Raw genomic sequence first — 15,282 nt, 5'->3', positions numbered from 1 at the left:
TTGTAACATTACAAAGAATCTTCAAATAATAGTATGTACATTAAATGAAAATTCATAGAACTTGTTTATAAATATTTTCAGTAAGACTATGCGCTGCGTCAGTGCAATTTATCATACTTGTCATCTCATAACTGTGAGTTGAGGAATAGTGGTATTGATGAGGTACAAGCCAATCATCTGCATTCATGAGAGAGCTCCTATTCGACCACAACAATGATTGAACACAACAATAGTATTCCATAAAAACGTAATATTTTATTTAAATAACTTAAGTCAATCTTTTATTGACTAATAATAATACGCCGATACAATATACTATTTCATTTAAGAGACTCAACTCAACAATTTATTATAAGATATCTTTTCCATACCAGACAATTCTCACAAACACAATTTTTTTAGATCTTACAAGAGATTTCTTATGTTTCCAATTAAAAGAAACACGCTAGTGATATCGACAATGTTGCTTCGCCGACGCAAAGAAATTTCAAGTTAACGATCAATCAATCCGTATTTAAAAATCTGAAATCAACGAACTCTGCGAAATCCAATTCAATTGTGGTTATTATGAGATTAATTATTATCTCGTTAACAATTCAATCAAATGCCATCGAAGTGTCAAGAAGTTCGAGTGTTGCGATAAAGAGTGTCGCTGATTATTTTCTCTTTAATAGAAGCGATCATAACGAGCAAGATTAACGATAATCGATCGCTTGGCTGTTACCCTGAACAAATTCGAGTAAATTGATGTTTAAAACGCCGGAGAAATGCTCCCTATCGATCGCGTACGCACTTTGAAAGTGAAAAATAGTTACGAGGGGAAAGTGACAACGTCATCAGTCGAGCATTCGTCGTTGAGGTGCGATTAAGAAAAAAATATTTCTCAATGCTAGTCTATGCTTCAAGGATAGTTCAACGAAACACAATGAATGGAAATGTACCTCGTTTCCTCTTTTTTATATGTTTATTTATCCACTGAACTTTTTAATATACTTCAATGACCTTGGAAAACTTATTGTCTTTAACCCCTTCATGACGAAAAAATTCAGTAGTTATCTATCAATTATCTATCAAAGAAAAACAAAGAGTCAGAAATAAGGCAAATATATTTTAGGCATATATTAGAATATATATATTAGAAACATTTATTTATAATTACAACACCATAAAATTAAACAAAAATCAAGGAAAGCTACCAAAAATATTGGAGCAAAGAAAGACTAACGATGGGTAAAATTTCAGAATAAACACCCATCTAATTAAGCTACTACGATTAACGAAATACGAAAAAAGATTGTATTCCGAAACGGTTCAACGTTCAATTCGTGACTAGGATTTCTATAGCGACTAACGACGAGACTATCCGACGTGCCTCACTTCTTCAACTTCGTAACACAACAAATTGCGTAACACGTACACACGTGTCGTTCGTGTCGTAAAATAGTAGCTACATATATGTATATCTGAAAACCCTTGTATTCCAACAGAATCCACAAAATGCCAGGTAAATATCTAACAATAAATTAAATAATAACAGGAAACGAAAAAGAAAAAACAAAAGAAAATCTCAATTATAATGAATAAGAAAAACAAGTATACTTGCAATACCCTCGACTACAATTTTCCATGTTACATGTGCATCGAGGACACAGAAAATGGTAATGGTATCCGGGAAATTTTGCGAAATTTTGCATAGAACCTGCAATTGTGGATCTCTTTCTACGAATCGACTGGTCAACCGCGATTTCTCTTTTTAAGAGGGATCAAGGATAACCGAAGGCAACAATCATCAATAGGAAATAGTAACTACGTGTGTGTTTAATGTTTTACGGTAGCTATTCCCATCTTATCATTTTGTTTCTTTATTCTTAGAAATAAGGTTCGTTCAACTATACCAATTGAAGATACTTTAATACAGCGTATATATTATAAATACACATATTGAAAATTGTAGAGATTATATACACATATACTGAAGAATTAAATATTAGAGGAAAAAAGAATTGGTTTTTACGAAAAAAATTGTTGTTGGTGTTATTTGAACCAGAGATCTTCAGACGTTTCTAAATATCATCACTGATCAGAATTCTTCCATTTCCGAGCAGCTCGTATTGTTTTACACTTGAAAGTACTATTCACTAATTAAACATCATTCTCAAATTTTCTAACTTCATCGTCTTTCTCCATTCTTCTTCGGATTCTTTATTATCTTTCCTACGTTATGCAAATGAGATCAGTCTCAACAACAAAGGCGAATGAAAACCTGCGACCCGAGCACGGAAAGAATAAGAAAAGAATGTTTTGAAGGAGGGAAAACGGAAATGAAATTTCACCGTTGTGCGGCAGAGATGAATGTGTTAATTGGTTAACAAACTAATGTTTGTGTGGATGACTGTGACTTTTGCTTGTAGTCTTAAGAAATTTCGACTCACGAGAAAGATTGTTGAGATTATGATAGAGTGAAAACATACATTTCGCAATAATGGAGTTTGAAGAAATTCTTAGGAAAAGTCTTAATAGCGGTATGATAATATAATATATATTGATATGAATAATAGACTGAATAATAATATAATAATAACATAATGTATTTAATAAAATAATCATATGACTAAATCAATAACAAAGGTAACAAGGCTCATCGTAGATAAACGCGTATAAAAGTGGATCGAAAATGCTAACTGGAGGAATTTTAAGAATTCCATCGTATTTATGCCGGAAACATTTTCCCAGGAAGAAACAAATTTTATAAATAAGCTATAATAATTTATAAATAATACAATTTCTGATAGGTAATGAATCATCCGATAGATCAAACCGATAAATGCGTGTTTTTATAAGATTTCATGTCTATGTCCACATTCTGGAGCGTTGACACAGAAATCAACCGCAGTTCCTGTTCCCTGCATCTCTAACACATAAATACAAGTATTACGAGTTACATCAATGGTATCGAAACCAAGAAACTAGTGAGTTCTTCAGGTTTCTTTTTTAAATTCTCCGCAAACTTGACCTTCGACGGGATGGCTTTGTTTTATAATAATTATTTATATAGCTATAGTTGATCCACCAATCATAATGATCAATTGTCTCGCCCGTACAAAATAGAAAATCGTCAATTTATCGTTTTGATTGATTAAAGATATCGAAAAGAAATAAAAAGTAAATTATTATTCGTTCGATTAATAAGATTGATCGACTCTTATATGAAGAAATTAGTCAGTTAAAATTAAAATGTTTAATATAAAAAAAGGTATAAGACGACGTTCCAGAAAATGTCAAGGAAAAATATATAGAAGATGTTAAATAGGAGTTAAAAAATTACTTAAAAAGTCAGAAAACCGTAAAACCTGTTGCACAGAACTGGTACACACGGAATAACTGTTATTTACATTTCGTTCGTGAAAGCGGTACTTGTCCCTATTTTCCTCTTTTTTTTTTATTATCATTATTTTTAAATATTTCTGGAAACCAGCTTGATGTCCCGAATAGCAGTTGGAGAGTCGCGTACAATTCGACAGAATCGACTAACGGGAAACAAAATAACAACATGTAAGGCGAGGTATTTATACGCTTGTGACTTGCTGATGAGCTTAGTGCGATCACCTGAGGAAGATGGTAATCATTTTACCATTACCATTTCATCATTAGGAAAGGAATTAATAAGATATTATTAATAGGAAATCACCCGTACGATTGCAGCAGATTGGGTCACCGAAAAATGTGGAAACCTTAAACAGCGGGATTAATCGGTCCCTGTATATCTAATCAATCGCTCACTAATGGCAGATAAGACCATCCTGTCGAGATTCGTGGTGTAAACGTTCAGTCTTTAATTGTCTGTTATTCAAGCAACAATGATGAAGTTCTCGGCACTCCTGCTTGTAACACTATGCTTCGCTTCTGAGGCCCTTGGTAAGTATAATCTGGATAAGTATAATATAGGTACTATATCTAAGTATTATATGTATATATTATTATATATATATATTATATATGATAATGTATAATATGTACATATAATAGTAATACAATAGCAATATATAATAATACCTATACTGTAAATATGCTTAAAGATATAGTAGGATGTTGTTATATATTAAAATATGATGCTAATATAGTAGTATGTATATCCTATGTATATCCTATTTATGTATATCCTATTTATTAGATTTCCTATGTATGTATATCCTATTATTAGATTTCTACAACAACACCATTTTGTATTTTAAATTACTGTTTTATGAAATTATCATTTTCAAAATAAATCTTTCCAGTCTAATTGAGATACTTTATTTCAAATATTTTTTCAAACAATTAAACGCTAATGTTCTACCAGATATCGTTTACTCGTTTATGCACAAAAAAAGAAAAAGTTCTGTCAATAGTTATGCAAAAGTGACCAAATCGTTTACTCTGCAGAAGAATATTCCTGTTTGTACTGCCATATCCTAAAGCTCAGCAAATATACGTAGACATCCAAATTAAAATCTTCATGAGTTAAGCTACTCGTCTTTACACTTTCTTGCACCATATTCTTCAGTCGTTGTAATGCAGGTCAGATATTCTTCAACAAAGAAGAAACAAAAATAAATAAATAAGAAAAGAAGTAACGTTACATTTCACACGCTATTCTGTGATGTCGCATTTCTTTTTTAAGTAATGCAACTATGACCACTTCTAGTAATTTTAGTAGCGTCAACATATTAACACCATCTATCCTTCGTTTACTTTGACTAGAAATTACGAAATCTTTAAAACTCTTGTGCAAATACACCGAAAATCACGCTTCTAATCAAACAACGCTTTTACTCGACAGCAAAAAAAGGATTTGGTCCTGGAGAACAAGAATGGGGATACGTGAAAGTACGACCGACTTCGCATATGTTCTGGTGGCTTTATTATACGACCGCGGACGTATCTTCCTACTATGAGAAACCGTTAATCATCTGGTTGCAAGGTGGACCCGGGGCATCCTCCACATCCTATGGCAACTTTGAGGAACTTGGACCTCTGGACGTCAATTTGAAGCCGAGGAATTTCACTTGGGTAGGACAAAAAATCAACAGATGACTTAAACATGAGTTGAAACTTATCGATTTGGTCGATCTTTCTTTCTTGTTTTATCGTGTTCCATCTAAACAAGCCTCGATTACACCGTTATCGGTGTTAACTTGAAATTCGTCAAGTAAAATTAGATCATTGGTAAAGTAAATAGATGTCCGGTTTCATAATCTAGTCGTGGTTAAAAAGAAATTAACCTTCTTCGATACAATGATCTCACGGTTTGAACAGTTTTAATGTAACATTAAAACTAGAGATTGATATGTTATATAAGTATATATATATACTTCCTTTATAAATCAATATTTCCATAGACAAACCATAGAATTTTTGATAAAAGTTTATTGAAGATTATTATTAATATTATATTTAGTATTTTCGTTACGTACACGGAAAGTTAGTTAAAAAAAAGTCGTTAGTAAAAATATCTCTGAAGTAATTTCTTGAAGCTTTAAGAGTAATTAAGTAGATACAAATATCATAAATAAATATTAAAACATTCATAGGTGAAAGATTACAACGTTCTCTTCATCGACAACCCAGTCGGTACGGGCTTCAGTTATACCACTACGCTAGGAGGATATACGACAACGAATGCAGAGATCGCACACGATCTCTTGGAATGTATAAAAGGCTTCTTGAAACAGCTACCGGAATTCGCTGATGTACCCACATATATTACCACTGAGTCTTATGGAGGAAAAATGGGTGCAGAATTTGCTCTTTCATGGTACAAGGTAAGATAATATATTTTAATTAAATTATTTTATTTAATGTCCGACTTTTGCATGTATGTTCCTTTTACCATTTCATCATCTTTCTTTTTAAAATTACAGGCACAACAACAAGAAAAAATTAAGAGTAACTTGAAGGGTGTAGCCCTTGGTGACGCCTGGATCTCCCCCATTGATTCCGTGATGACTTGGGCTCCCTTTTTACTTGCCACAGTACGATATACCTTCTTTAATGTTATCAGTTATATTTTCAGTTTTTACATCATCTATACACTATCCATTTTTTATATTAATTGGCAAAATATTTTTGTAGGGTATGGTAGACACTGACGGCTATGAGAAGATCAACAAAGCAGCTCTACGAACAAAAGAGGCCGTAGATAGTAAAAGATGGACAAACGCAACCAAACTGTGGAGCTATACCGAAGGAGTGATTGATGAAGTTACTAATAATATCGATTTCTATAACATTCTAACGAAAATAGAACCTGATACCAATCAGCTCACCCCTATGCAAAGACTTGTATCAGAACCAACATTTGCTCAAGGTAAAAATATAATTTATTATTCAATATAATTGTCAATGATCCATACATAACGATATATAATAATATTGATATTAATCGATTATACAGAACGATAATTCTTAAAAATTATTTGATCATTTTAGAATATTCCGTCTTCAGCCAGGAATCCTTAAGCAAGCTGATGAACGGCCCTGTAAAAGAAAGCCTTAATCTACCTTCTAATCATGGCACCCAATCCAATCTGGTGTTCAGCAAATTGGGAGGAGATTTCATGAAGCCTGTTATCCATATAGGTGCTGTCTAATAGATAATAGAAGGATTAAGAATATGTAGCGGCACATGAGCTAAAGGACAATTCGAATCATGTTGTTTTGCCTCGGAGTATTATCATCGTTAGAACATACATAATGTAATAATAAATAAACTCCAAAACAATGTCGCCGCTACGTACAACCGTCAAACAAACACCATTCTCTACAAATAATAGAAAATCTTAATCAATTAATATCAAATTTGTTTTCTAGTGGAGAGTTTATTGAACGAAACTAAACTAAAGGTTGTGGTAATCAGTGGTCATATGGACCTCATCGTTGACACTCCAGGTATCTTCATTTCTAAAATAATCACTTTAACATCTCTTCAATTCCTTGATTTAATAGTAGAATAATGAAAAAAGAAAGAATATTACAAAATTATGAAAAACATTTCATGTGAAAACTATTTATAAAAAATTTAATATACATTTCTGCGCAATCGTTTTACATCGCTTTCGAAGAACTATAATTTTTCCGATATCTACGTAAAGTATAATATTGATACAACGATGCAGGCACTCTACGCTGGGTTGAAAAGATGCAGTGGAAGGACGCTAATTCCTGGCACAGGTCCGACAGAGCTCCCTTGGTAGTAGAGAACATTATCGAAGGCTATGTGAAGTCTTATGGCAATTTCTCTATGTACTGGGTCAACAGAGCCGGACACATGGTAAATAAGAAATCTAACCATTCAGGTTGTTTCATAACTTGTCATTCGTACCCTCTGTTTATCATTGAAGTTAGTCTCACATGTTATGAAACATCCTTTATAACTGATTATTCTATATAAATGTAATTATTTCATATAAAGATGTTATATGAAAATTATTTCGTCATGCAGGTACCAAAGGATAATCCAGCAGCAATGGCATGGATATTAAAGGAGTTTACAAAATAACAAGCAAATCATTTGAAGAGGCTGATTGCATGAAATGGAACCCAACATTGAATGAATAAAAATTAGGACGAACTAAATAAATTAAAAAACTACAGAAATTCGTTTTGCACCGCATCATACCTATTAAACATTAAAGTCACGACATTCGCTATGTTAATTACAAACAAACCACTTAACTACTGATGACAAAAAAAAATTCGATTACCAGATTCTTCGATCGCGTTGTCCGTTTTCAAGGTCTGATATAACAACAGCAAGATAGCGATGCTCGTTATTTCCAAGAAAATTCACCACCACGAGGGACTGTTCGTTTATTTTTTGCGATTTAGCCGGGGCCCTGAGGCGAAATGGTTTACCGGAACGACGTGGTTCTGGCTCGCGCTGTGAATTTTCCCACACTCGTAAAACGTCGCAGAAGCAACAATCCGAAACTGGCTAAGCCGCAGACGCCCGCCGATTTTGTCAATAAGGAACGATTGTTTAGATTCGAGCGGATACTGAGCAGTAAAACGAAACGATCCGCAAACAAGACCGCCTGCGCTTGCGGGGCAGTATCGCCGATAAAGAGGAAAGGCTTCTGCGGTTGCCCGATCCTGTAAATAAAACATAGGAAAAAATCTTTCTTCCCAGCCCAATCACCGAAAGACGCTCATAGGAATTTTTATATTTTTGCATTCTTCTTTAAAATATTATATAAAGAAATTCTTTAAAAGTTTCTTCTAATGGCAGTTGAAATTCCTATACTCCTATCTAAAATTATATATGGTTTAGAAAAATTTGCTATAACTGGAAAAATAACTACTCAATATTTTGATCTAAAATTTGAATGAGTAGGTAATAAGTCTTGGCCTTAAATGAAATTAATTAAAAATCTTTTACAGGAATGTTATATATTATAGTAGTATATTTCATATACTATTATATCAATTTAAAAATAATAAAAAAAATTAAAAATATTCTAATAAAACTAGAAACTACAAATATAAAAAAGTATAATAGTATTGAATAAAAAATAGAAATGTACTTTCTTTTAGACGAAAATTATTTTTACCATCTGCCGCAGCTTCTGTAAATGTTTTTCTTTACTTATACCATCGGGATGATTTAAGGAACGGAAAACAGGGGCGCAGGATTAACATCACGAAGACAATTCTGGTTGTTTTCGAAGAACATACCGAGGATGCCCGGGATACGAGACCAAGGTACTTTGGAGCTTTGAATACGCTAATCCGCCGGTTCCTTCCGCCGTCAGATCCACGGTGATTTGTTTCTTAATATTTCAAGATGGAACGAAGCTCGAAGGACGGCACCAGAAACGGCGAACAAACAAATAACGACGTTTCTTCCCTCAATCGCTTCATCTTCGGTTACGGCCGTAGCTGTAGCTTGGCCTCTTCAAAAACACGATTGAAAGAAATATCTTTAAGTTACTGGATCGTTAAAAATTACCGGCGGAACGTTATTTCATGTGATGATATTTTTTTAGATAATCTTCAGGAATCAAGGTTTCATAAAATTTGGAAAAATATTTGAATACAATAAAAGTAGGAGTATTTATAATAGAAGATCTTGATGTTGATTTGTTTTAGTAACAACAGCATGCTGACAACTAATAATCACTAAGAATGAGATAATAAAAGCATTAAGAAGAATGTGAAAACAAACCTAATAAAAGCAAGTCAAAGATAAGTGAAGAACATATCTTCGTTTAATAGCTGCATTGATAAAAGTTAACCTTTATTGATAACGTTCTGTCTCAATTGTAAAATAGATCTATAAGAGTAGAATAGGAAAACATAGATAGCTGTTTAAAGGATATTTAATTTTACCGATTATAGATAATATAATTATATAGAATGATGTAAATAATAAAATTTATAATACAATTTTATCTTAAACAAAAATTTGATAAACCTGAAACATGTAGATCTAAATTATTCATGATACAATTTTAATTTTCACATACAACTTTTATAGATCTTGAATTTACAAAGATAAATTTTTAATAAGATAGATTTTAATAAGACTATACGTGTATAATCTGGATTTCATTGATACAAAATTTATACCTAACTCACTTACAAATTTTCCAAATTTATAATAATTAGTAGTTAGCAGTTAGTAGTTAAGACATATGATAATTCCAATATTAATTATAACGTTAATTTCTAGTCCAGCAGAAAATGAATCGCGAAACTTCGTTGGAAAAGGGGTGACTTGACGGTTTTCCCCCTTGTCAAAGTCACCGTGGCCCGCTAACGTGGAAGAGAGGGTGGCGAGCACAGAAGAGGAAGACAAGAGCGGTTCCAAGAAACGGCACGGTTTCGGTATAATTACCGCAACTTTGTTTACATATCGGCTCGTTTACTGCCGGCGTGGGTGTTGGGACAGCATATGTGTAAATAGCAATAAAACATGTACCCACGGGTCTCAGATAGGTAACGCGACGCCTCCCTCGTATTGAAAACGCGCGAACGACGTACCTCCAGGAAGCCACGATGGGCGGAGCTGGTCCATCCTCTGAATCTCCGTGTCAAATTAAACACCCTTCGTTAGAGAATTGGTCTAACCAGCCGCAAATCGTAGTCAGTCCTCGACGTATACGAACTCGGACCAGTTCGAGGCGGTTCAGTGTTTCCAATCTTAAAAGCATTATACAACGTTTAACACCTAGAAGAACCAGTCGTGTCATTTTAACACGTTAAGCAATCAGCAAAAGTAATTATTTTTATTAAGAAGTACAATTGAGGATATCAGTGGAAAAATGACACAAGTGTGCTCTTTTAATTAGGTAGATGATATAAGAAAATTTGGTATTATTTCTTTACATATGTAAGTTTAAATTTATTAATATTGTGAACGGAAGTCGTAAATCGACCTCTTTCGTTTACTTTGCGTTGGACGTCTTCAGTTTGGCCAATTTGTTTAGCTTCCGATATTCTGCGGAAACCGAAATTACATACATGCGATTATATACCATCCACAATGTGTTACGGAATTAACTTCATTAATTTTTTGAAGATATTGTCATTGTACTGTTATTGTACTACTTTCCTCCCTGAGGTTCAATTATTCATAAATTTTCTTCTTGGTGTTGAACAATTGAATTATAATTTCTAGTGTTGGATTACGATATTAGATCATAGAACTAATTGTGAATGATTGTGAAGTGCTCTCTAGGTGATTGTTCAATCTGAAAGAATGCATGGTTCGACTGTAGAGGTACTCAAGGATTTTCTTGGATCTTGTTGGTCCTTGAAGACAAAAGAAGTGGACACAGGGAACAAAGTGCTTGCGATTTAGGTTATTTACTTGTGAAATTGTATCTGTGTGAATCACAGTCTTGAAACGACTTTTGAAAATTTGGACAATGGCACTGGTAATGACGATGAGAACGAAGATCGACGAGGATAACGCGTAAGAACATGAAGAGAGGAAGGAGATAGTGAAATTGTATGAAACTACAAAGATTTCAATTTTATAATAAGCTTTTAAAAAAAAATCCAATACTCCAAATAATAAAGAATTCAGTTCTGATCCTAAAAATTCAAATAATAATAAAAATTCTAATTTCGGTCCCTCATAATTTGAAGAAATATCGATAACAATATAAGAAAGTGCACCAACATCAAATGTTTTGATCATTCCATTTTCTAATGGAGCCAAACAGCTGCCAAAACCACGCCTGCTCCTTGTCGAAGATCTACAACTACGATCTACGCAGAAGTTACGAATTTTGGAGCACAGAAGAAACATTTCCAACAATGTGTCCTCTACCAAGCTGCTATAACTTAGTCCCGGACGTGTTGACCACGAGGAGCGTGCCTCTTTCGTGGGACCTTCCCTTGCTAAGATACAAACCACAGCCACGCTATGAGAAACCACCATACTCATACATCGCTTTAATAGCCATGGCAATCAATTCTTCGCCTAAACAGAGACTCACCCTTTCAGGGATCTATAGATTCATTATGGATAGGTTTCCTTATTACAGAGAAAATCGTCAAGGATGGCAAAACAGTATAAGGCATAATCTGAGTTTAAACGATTGCTTTGTGAAGATACCAAGGGATAAAGTGATTGGAAACGATAACGGGGAAGATCAAGCTGGAAAAGGAAGCTACTGGACCTTAGACCCTTCTGCAAGCGAGATGTTCGAGCATGGTAATTATAGAAGAAGAAGGATGAGGAGGCAACGAGGATTGACGCAGGATAAACAGGAACAGCATCACACGGTGGTCTCGGTATGCAAAATCAAATTGAGTTGTTTCTTTAAAAAATTTTATTTTACTATTCCTTTTTTCTTTTTCACTCTTTTCTTCCATTTTTCTTTGTTTCTTCTTTTTTAGTTTTCGAATTTGGTTTGAGAGCTTCTTACAGTGCCTTCTTAAAAAGAAACTGGGTTTACTTGATCCAAGTGTTGGAATAATTTTTAGATGATATGAAAGATGATTATATTTTTTTGTAAATTTATACCTTGTTATTTTAGGTTTCGCCGGAAATCATATCCAATTTGACACGCAAGGAAAAAGATGAACAGAGATGTGAAACAATTGAGAAAAACGTTGAACGAGCTCAAGGACATTGTGTAAAGTCGATGATGTTTACGATCGAGAATATCTTGCGAAAATCCACGAACGAATCTCCTATTTAAATGTGTATGAACTATGCATTTTTAATATCAAAATAATTAATTGTAAAATAAATAAATAATTGATTTGATATCGTTATCGTATACTTCTTCGATATACTGAATTAAGGTTATTGAAAATTCTTGAATACAATATAAAATAAATGCTGTTTATTACAAAAATGTGCTTACTTTTCTAATTATATATCGTATGTTGCGTATAAAGATTAAAAGTATTATTTAACGAATAATCTAAAATATGGTACATTATATACAAAATTATAGTGTGTGTACAAGGAAGACTTGTTGTATATAAGAATTGTGCTATCTTTCAGCAATTAAATGTTTTTTTAAGTTGAATAATTTTTTTAACTTCTAGAATGTAGTCTTTAAAGCACAACAGCAAACGAGAAATAACAAATCTATAACGATCCTTTTATAAAATATTAGGTATTTCAGATTATACCTAATGAAATTAAATAATATTTAGTATTCACATATGTATAGTACATATCAATAAAATAAAAAGAGCTATTTTTTTAGTATCTTAAGTAGTAAAAAGCTCATCTACGTCTGACCCAAGAATATATAATATTATATTGGAATTTCTTATAATATAGTAAACCTTTAAATATTATTGTCTCATAGAGACATAGAATGTATTTTAAAAATGCATTAACTTCTATCATATCTTTATCTTGATAATTTCAGCTTCCCCCTTATCAACTTCTTATCATCAATAAACAATGATTTCAGGCGTTTGAATTTTTTCTCATTAGTTCTAAATCAGAATCCATCATATCCTTTACAAGACCCTAAAATAATACTTCTTAATACTATATTTATATTTATATATTATTATATATTATTATATATAAATATAAATATTTACTATATTTATGGATATATTTATATTTATTATAAATATTACCATCAAGTTTTTTAATAATTAAATACCTCAAACGTAACAGTAGGTTTCCAGCCAATTTTTTCCTTCGCTTTATTAGCATCACCCAAAAGTACATCCTGTACAAGCAAATATTTATAATTAATCTATAATGTTACAACACTGTGTAGTTATTGTTATGTGTAATTAATACTTACGACTTCCGTCGGACGGAAATATTTAGGATTCACTTTAACCAATACTTGTCCTGTTTGTGCATCCTGTCCTATTTCGTTTATACCTTCACCTTCCCACTTAATAGTACGACCTACATATAAAAATGCTGCCTCCACAAATTCTCTAACACTATGCGTTTCTCCTGTTGCTATAACATAATCATCCGGAATTGGCTGTTGCAACATCAACCACATTGCCTGTAATGTATACAGATTTTAAAAAACTTTCTAAATATTTTTAGTATTATAAAGAATAATATGTTTCTCTTACTTCAACATAATCTTTTGCATGTCCCCAATCTCGTTTAGCATCTAAATTTCCTAGTTCAAGAACATCTTGTAAACCTAACTGTATCTTCGCTATAGATCTAGTTACTTTTCTTGTAACAAAGTTCTCTCCTCTACGAGGACTTTCATGATTAAATAATATACCATTACATGCAAACATATTATATGCTTCTCTATAGTTTACCACAATCCAGAAGCTATATAATTTTGCGCAAGCTGAAATTTTTAATATTCAAATTAATGTTATTTTGAAATATATAATATTAAACGTAAGATAATATTTATATGTAATCACCATACGGTGAACGAGGGTAAAATGGAGTTTTTTCATTTTGTGGTACTTGAGTTACTCTGCCATAAAGTTCAGATGTTGACGCATGGTAAAATTTTACAGATTTTTCAAGGCCACAAGTACGTATTGCATCTAATAATCTAACTGTTCCTACTGCATCTACTTCAGCAGTATATTCACTTACTTCAAAACTTACCTATAACATAATAATACATTACCAAATAAACTCTTATAAATAATCATAAAATACAGTTTCAAAAATAGATGTGTACCATGACATGACTTTGAGCAGCAAGATTATAAATCTCTGTTGGTTGCACAGAACTAATCACTTTAACTAAACTACTGGAATCTGTCATATCACCATAATGAAGCTTCATTCTGCCTTGGCGGTGGCATTTTGGATCTGCATAAAGATGTTGAATTCGAGCAGTATTAAAAGAACTAGCTCTCCTAATTATACCATGTACATCGTATCCTTTTTCTAATAAGAATTCAGCTAAATAGGAACCATCCTAGAAAGAAAACATAGTAATATAACAAATTGAAATAATATAATTTCCAAACAGAATACAAAAAATTAACACGTATCTATGAAAGATGGTGTTCTATCACAATGAAATTTCAAGATGTTTTATGGAACACGTGTAATAGATACATAAATATTTTCTATGATAAGTTCCAAATACAATCTTGAGCCACTATATATCAACAAAGTATGAAATGGTAACCTTACTTGTCCGGTAATACCAGTAATTAATGCAACGCGTCTTCTGCCGTCAGTTGCCATCTCGATGCACTATTAAAAATGCTCGATGCACTATTCTTCTGTAATATCGTTCGATTTTGCCAACCTGTCCAAACGTTATCAAATACTGATAAGATAATTTGTTGCGTTCATTTATGTGCAATATATTCGGCTGCTAGCTTTAAACTCACATTATAGATATCTACAGCAATACGGCTAATAGAATAGGTACGATAACCAATAGAAACTCAACACTCTGTTCGAAATTTTGTGTTTGTACAAGTGGAGAGAAGAAAGAATAATATTTAATTTAGAACTAATAAAATTGTATTATTTGATTTAACAATTACATATCCCTCATTTACTCCAAATTAAACTATATTACTTTGCAGATGCTATAAATAATAACGAGACTATACTATATGTGAGAAAAATCTATTTTATTAACGAATTTTCAATGTTCCTACCTAATTCTTTTTAATATCCAACTAAGAACAGTATTTATTTGAACGTTTCATTATTTAATAGAAAATGATAAGAGTTACGAATCTTTTGAACAACTTAACGCGTATAATGCTAGAATTGCGCGCCTAGACATTTGTTAAACATAGTGGGGATAAAATTTAGCCAATTAACAAGGTAATAATATAATATATATGTGTTTT

General features: G+C 32.5%; 3 protein-coding genes across 10 annotated transcripts; 2 read left to right on the top strand and 1 right to left on the bottom strand.

Moving 5' to 3' along the window:
• The first annotated feature begins 3,615 nt into the window (after nucleotides 1–3,615).
• Nucleotides 3,616–7,626, top strand: LOC126913834 (retinoid-inducible serine carboxypeptidase-like). Its single transcript, XM_050717089.1, has 9 exons — nucleotides 3,616–3,915; nucleotides 4,820–5,049; nucleotides 5,571–5,801; nucleotides 5,901–6,011; nucleotides 6,112–6,346; nucleotides 6,469–6,618; nucleotides 6,850–6,927; nucleotides 7,155–7,309; nucleotides 7,481–7,626. Exons 1-9 carry the CDS (start codon nucleotides 3,858–3,860, stop codon nucleotides 7,535–7,537), a joined length of 1,305 nt encoding a protein of 434 aa, XP_050573046.1. The 5' UTR covers nucleotides 3,616–3,857; the 3' UTR covers nucleotides 7,538–7,626.
• Nucleotides 4,271–15,235, bottom strand: LOC126913850 (GDP-mannose 4,6 dehydratase). Of its 8 annotated transcripts, none has more exons than XR_007709501.1 (10): nucleotides 14,606–14,801; nucleotides 14,142–14,384; nucleotides 13,873–14,065; nucleotides 13,561–13,793; nucleotides 13,272–13,487; nucleotides 13,125–13,193; nucleotides 10,021–10,179; nucleotides 8,713–8,930; nucleotides 7,743–8,130; nucleotides 4,271–4,567 (listed from the first exon to the last, which is right to left on the bottom strand). XR_007709501.1 is itself a non-coding variant. In XM_050717120.1 (7 exons), the coding sequence occupies exons 1-7, from the start codon at nucleotides 14,657–14,659 to the stop codon at nucleotides 10,190–10,192; spliced, it is 1,026 nt and encodes a 341-aa protein (XP_050573077.1). In that variant the 5' UTR covers nucleotides 14,660–14,801; the 3' UTR covers nucleotides 9,580–10,189. The 8 variants fall into 8 exon arrangements, 3 of the variants coding, with proteins under 3 accessions (XP_050573077.1, XP_050573048.1, XP_050573066.1); XR_007709494.1 differs by lacking the exon at nucleotides 4,271–4,567 and adding an exon at nucleotides 15,085–15,235 and having other exon boundaries at nucleotides 7,691–8,130; nucleotides 14,606–14,723; XR_007709482.1 differs by lacking the exon at nucleotides 4,271–4,567 and having other exon boundaries at nucleotides 7,691–8,130.
• Nucleotides 10,219–12,259, top strand: LOC126913920 (forkhead box protein I1-like). The gene is made up of 2 exons (XM_050717221.1): nucleotides 10,219–11,781; nucleotides 12,027–12,259. The coding sequence occupies exons 1-2, from the start codon at nucleotides 11,194–11,196 to the stop codon at nucleotides 12,189–12,191; spliced, it is 753 nt and encodes a 250-aa protein (XP_050573178.1). The 5' UTR covers nucleotides 10,219–11,193; the 3' UTR covers nucleotides 12,192–12,259.
• Nucleotides 15,236–15,282: the final 47 nt, after the last annotated feature.

This window comes from Bombus affinis, chromosome 1, assembly GCF_024516045.1.
Source record: "Bombus affinis isolate iyBomAffi1 chromosome 1, iyBomAffi1.2, whole genome shotgun sequence".
Classification (NCBI taxonomy): domain Eukaryota; kingdom Metazoa; phylum Arthropoda; class Insecta; order Hymenoptera; family Apidae; genus Bombus; species Bombus affinis.
This window is presented reverse-complemented; position numbering and strand designations above follow the sequence as displayed.

What these genes read in the sequence shown, in the direction of transcription:
- LOC126913834 (XM_050717089.1), top strand. Translation starts at nt 3,858, where the DNA reads ATGATGAAGTTCTCGGCACTCCTGCTTGTAACACTATGCTTCGCTTCT. An exon ending in CTCCCTTTTTACTTGCCACA is followed by an intron (nt 6,012 to 6,111) that starts GTACGATATACC and finishes ATATTTTTGTAG; the next exon opens with GGTATGGTAGACACTGACGG. An exon ending in CCTCATCGTTGACACTCCAG is followed by an intron (nt 6,928 to 7,154) that starts GTATCTTCATTT and finishes ACAACGATGCAG; the next exon opens with GCACTCTACGCTGGGTTGAA.
- LOC126913920 (XM_050717221.1), top strand. Translation starts at nt 11,194, where the DNA reads ATGGAGCCAAACAGCTGCCAAAACCACGCCTGCTCCTTGTCGAAGATC. An exon ending in AGCATCACACGGTGGTCTCG is followed by an intron (nt 11,782 to 12,026) that starts GTATGCAAAATC and finishes TTGTTATTTTAG; the next exon opens with GTTTCGCCGGAAATCATATC.
- LOC126913850 (XM_050717091.1), bottom strand. Translation starts at nt 14,659, where the DNA reads ATGGCAACTGACGGCAGAAGACGCGTTGCATTAATTACTGGTATTACC. An exon ending in ATGCAAAAGATTATGTTGAA is followed by an intron (nt 13,488 to 13,560) that starts GTAAGAGAAACA and finishes TATACATTACAG; the next exon opens with GCAATGTGGTTGATGTTGCA. An exon ending in AACCTACTGTTACGTTTGAG is followed by an intron (nt 10,180 to 13,124) that starts GTATTTAATTAT and finishes AATGCTTTTAAG; the next exon opens with ATTGGAAACACTGAACCGCC.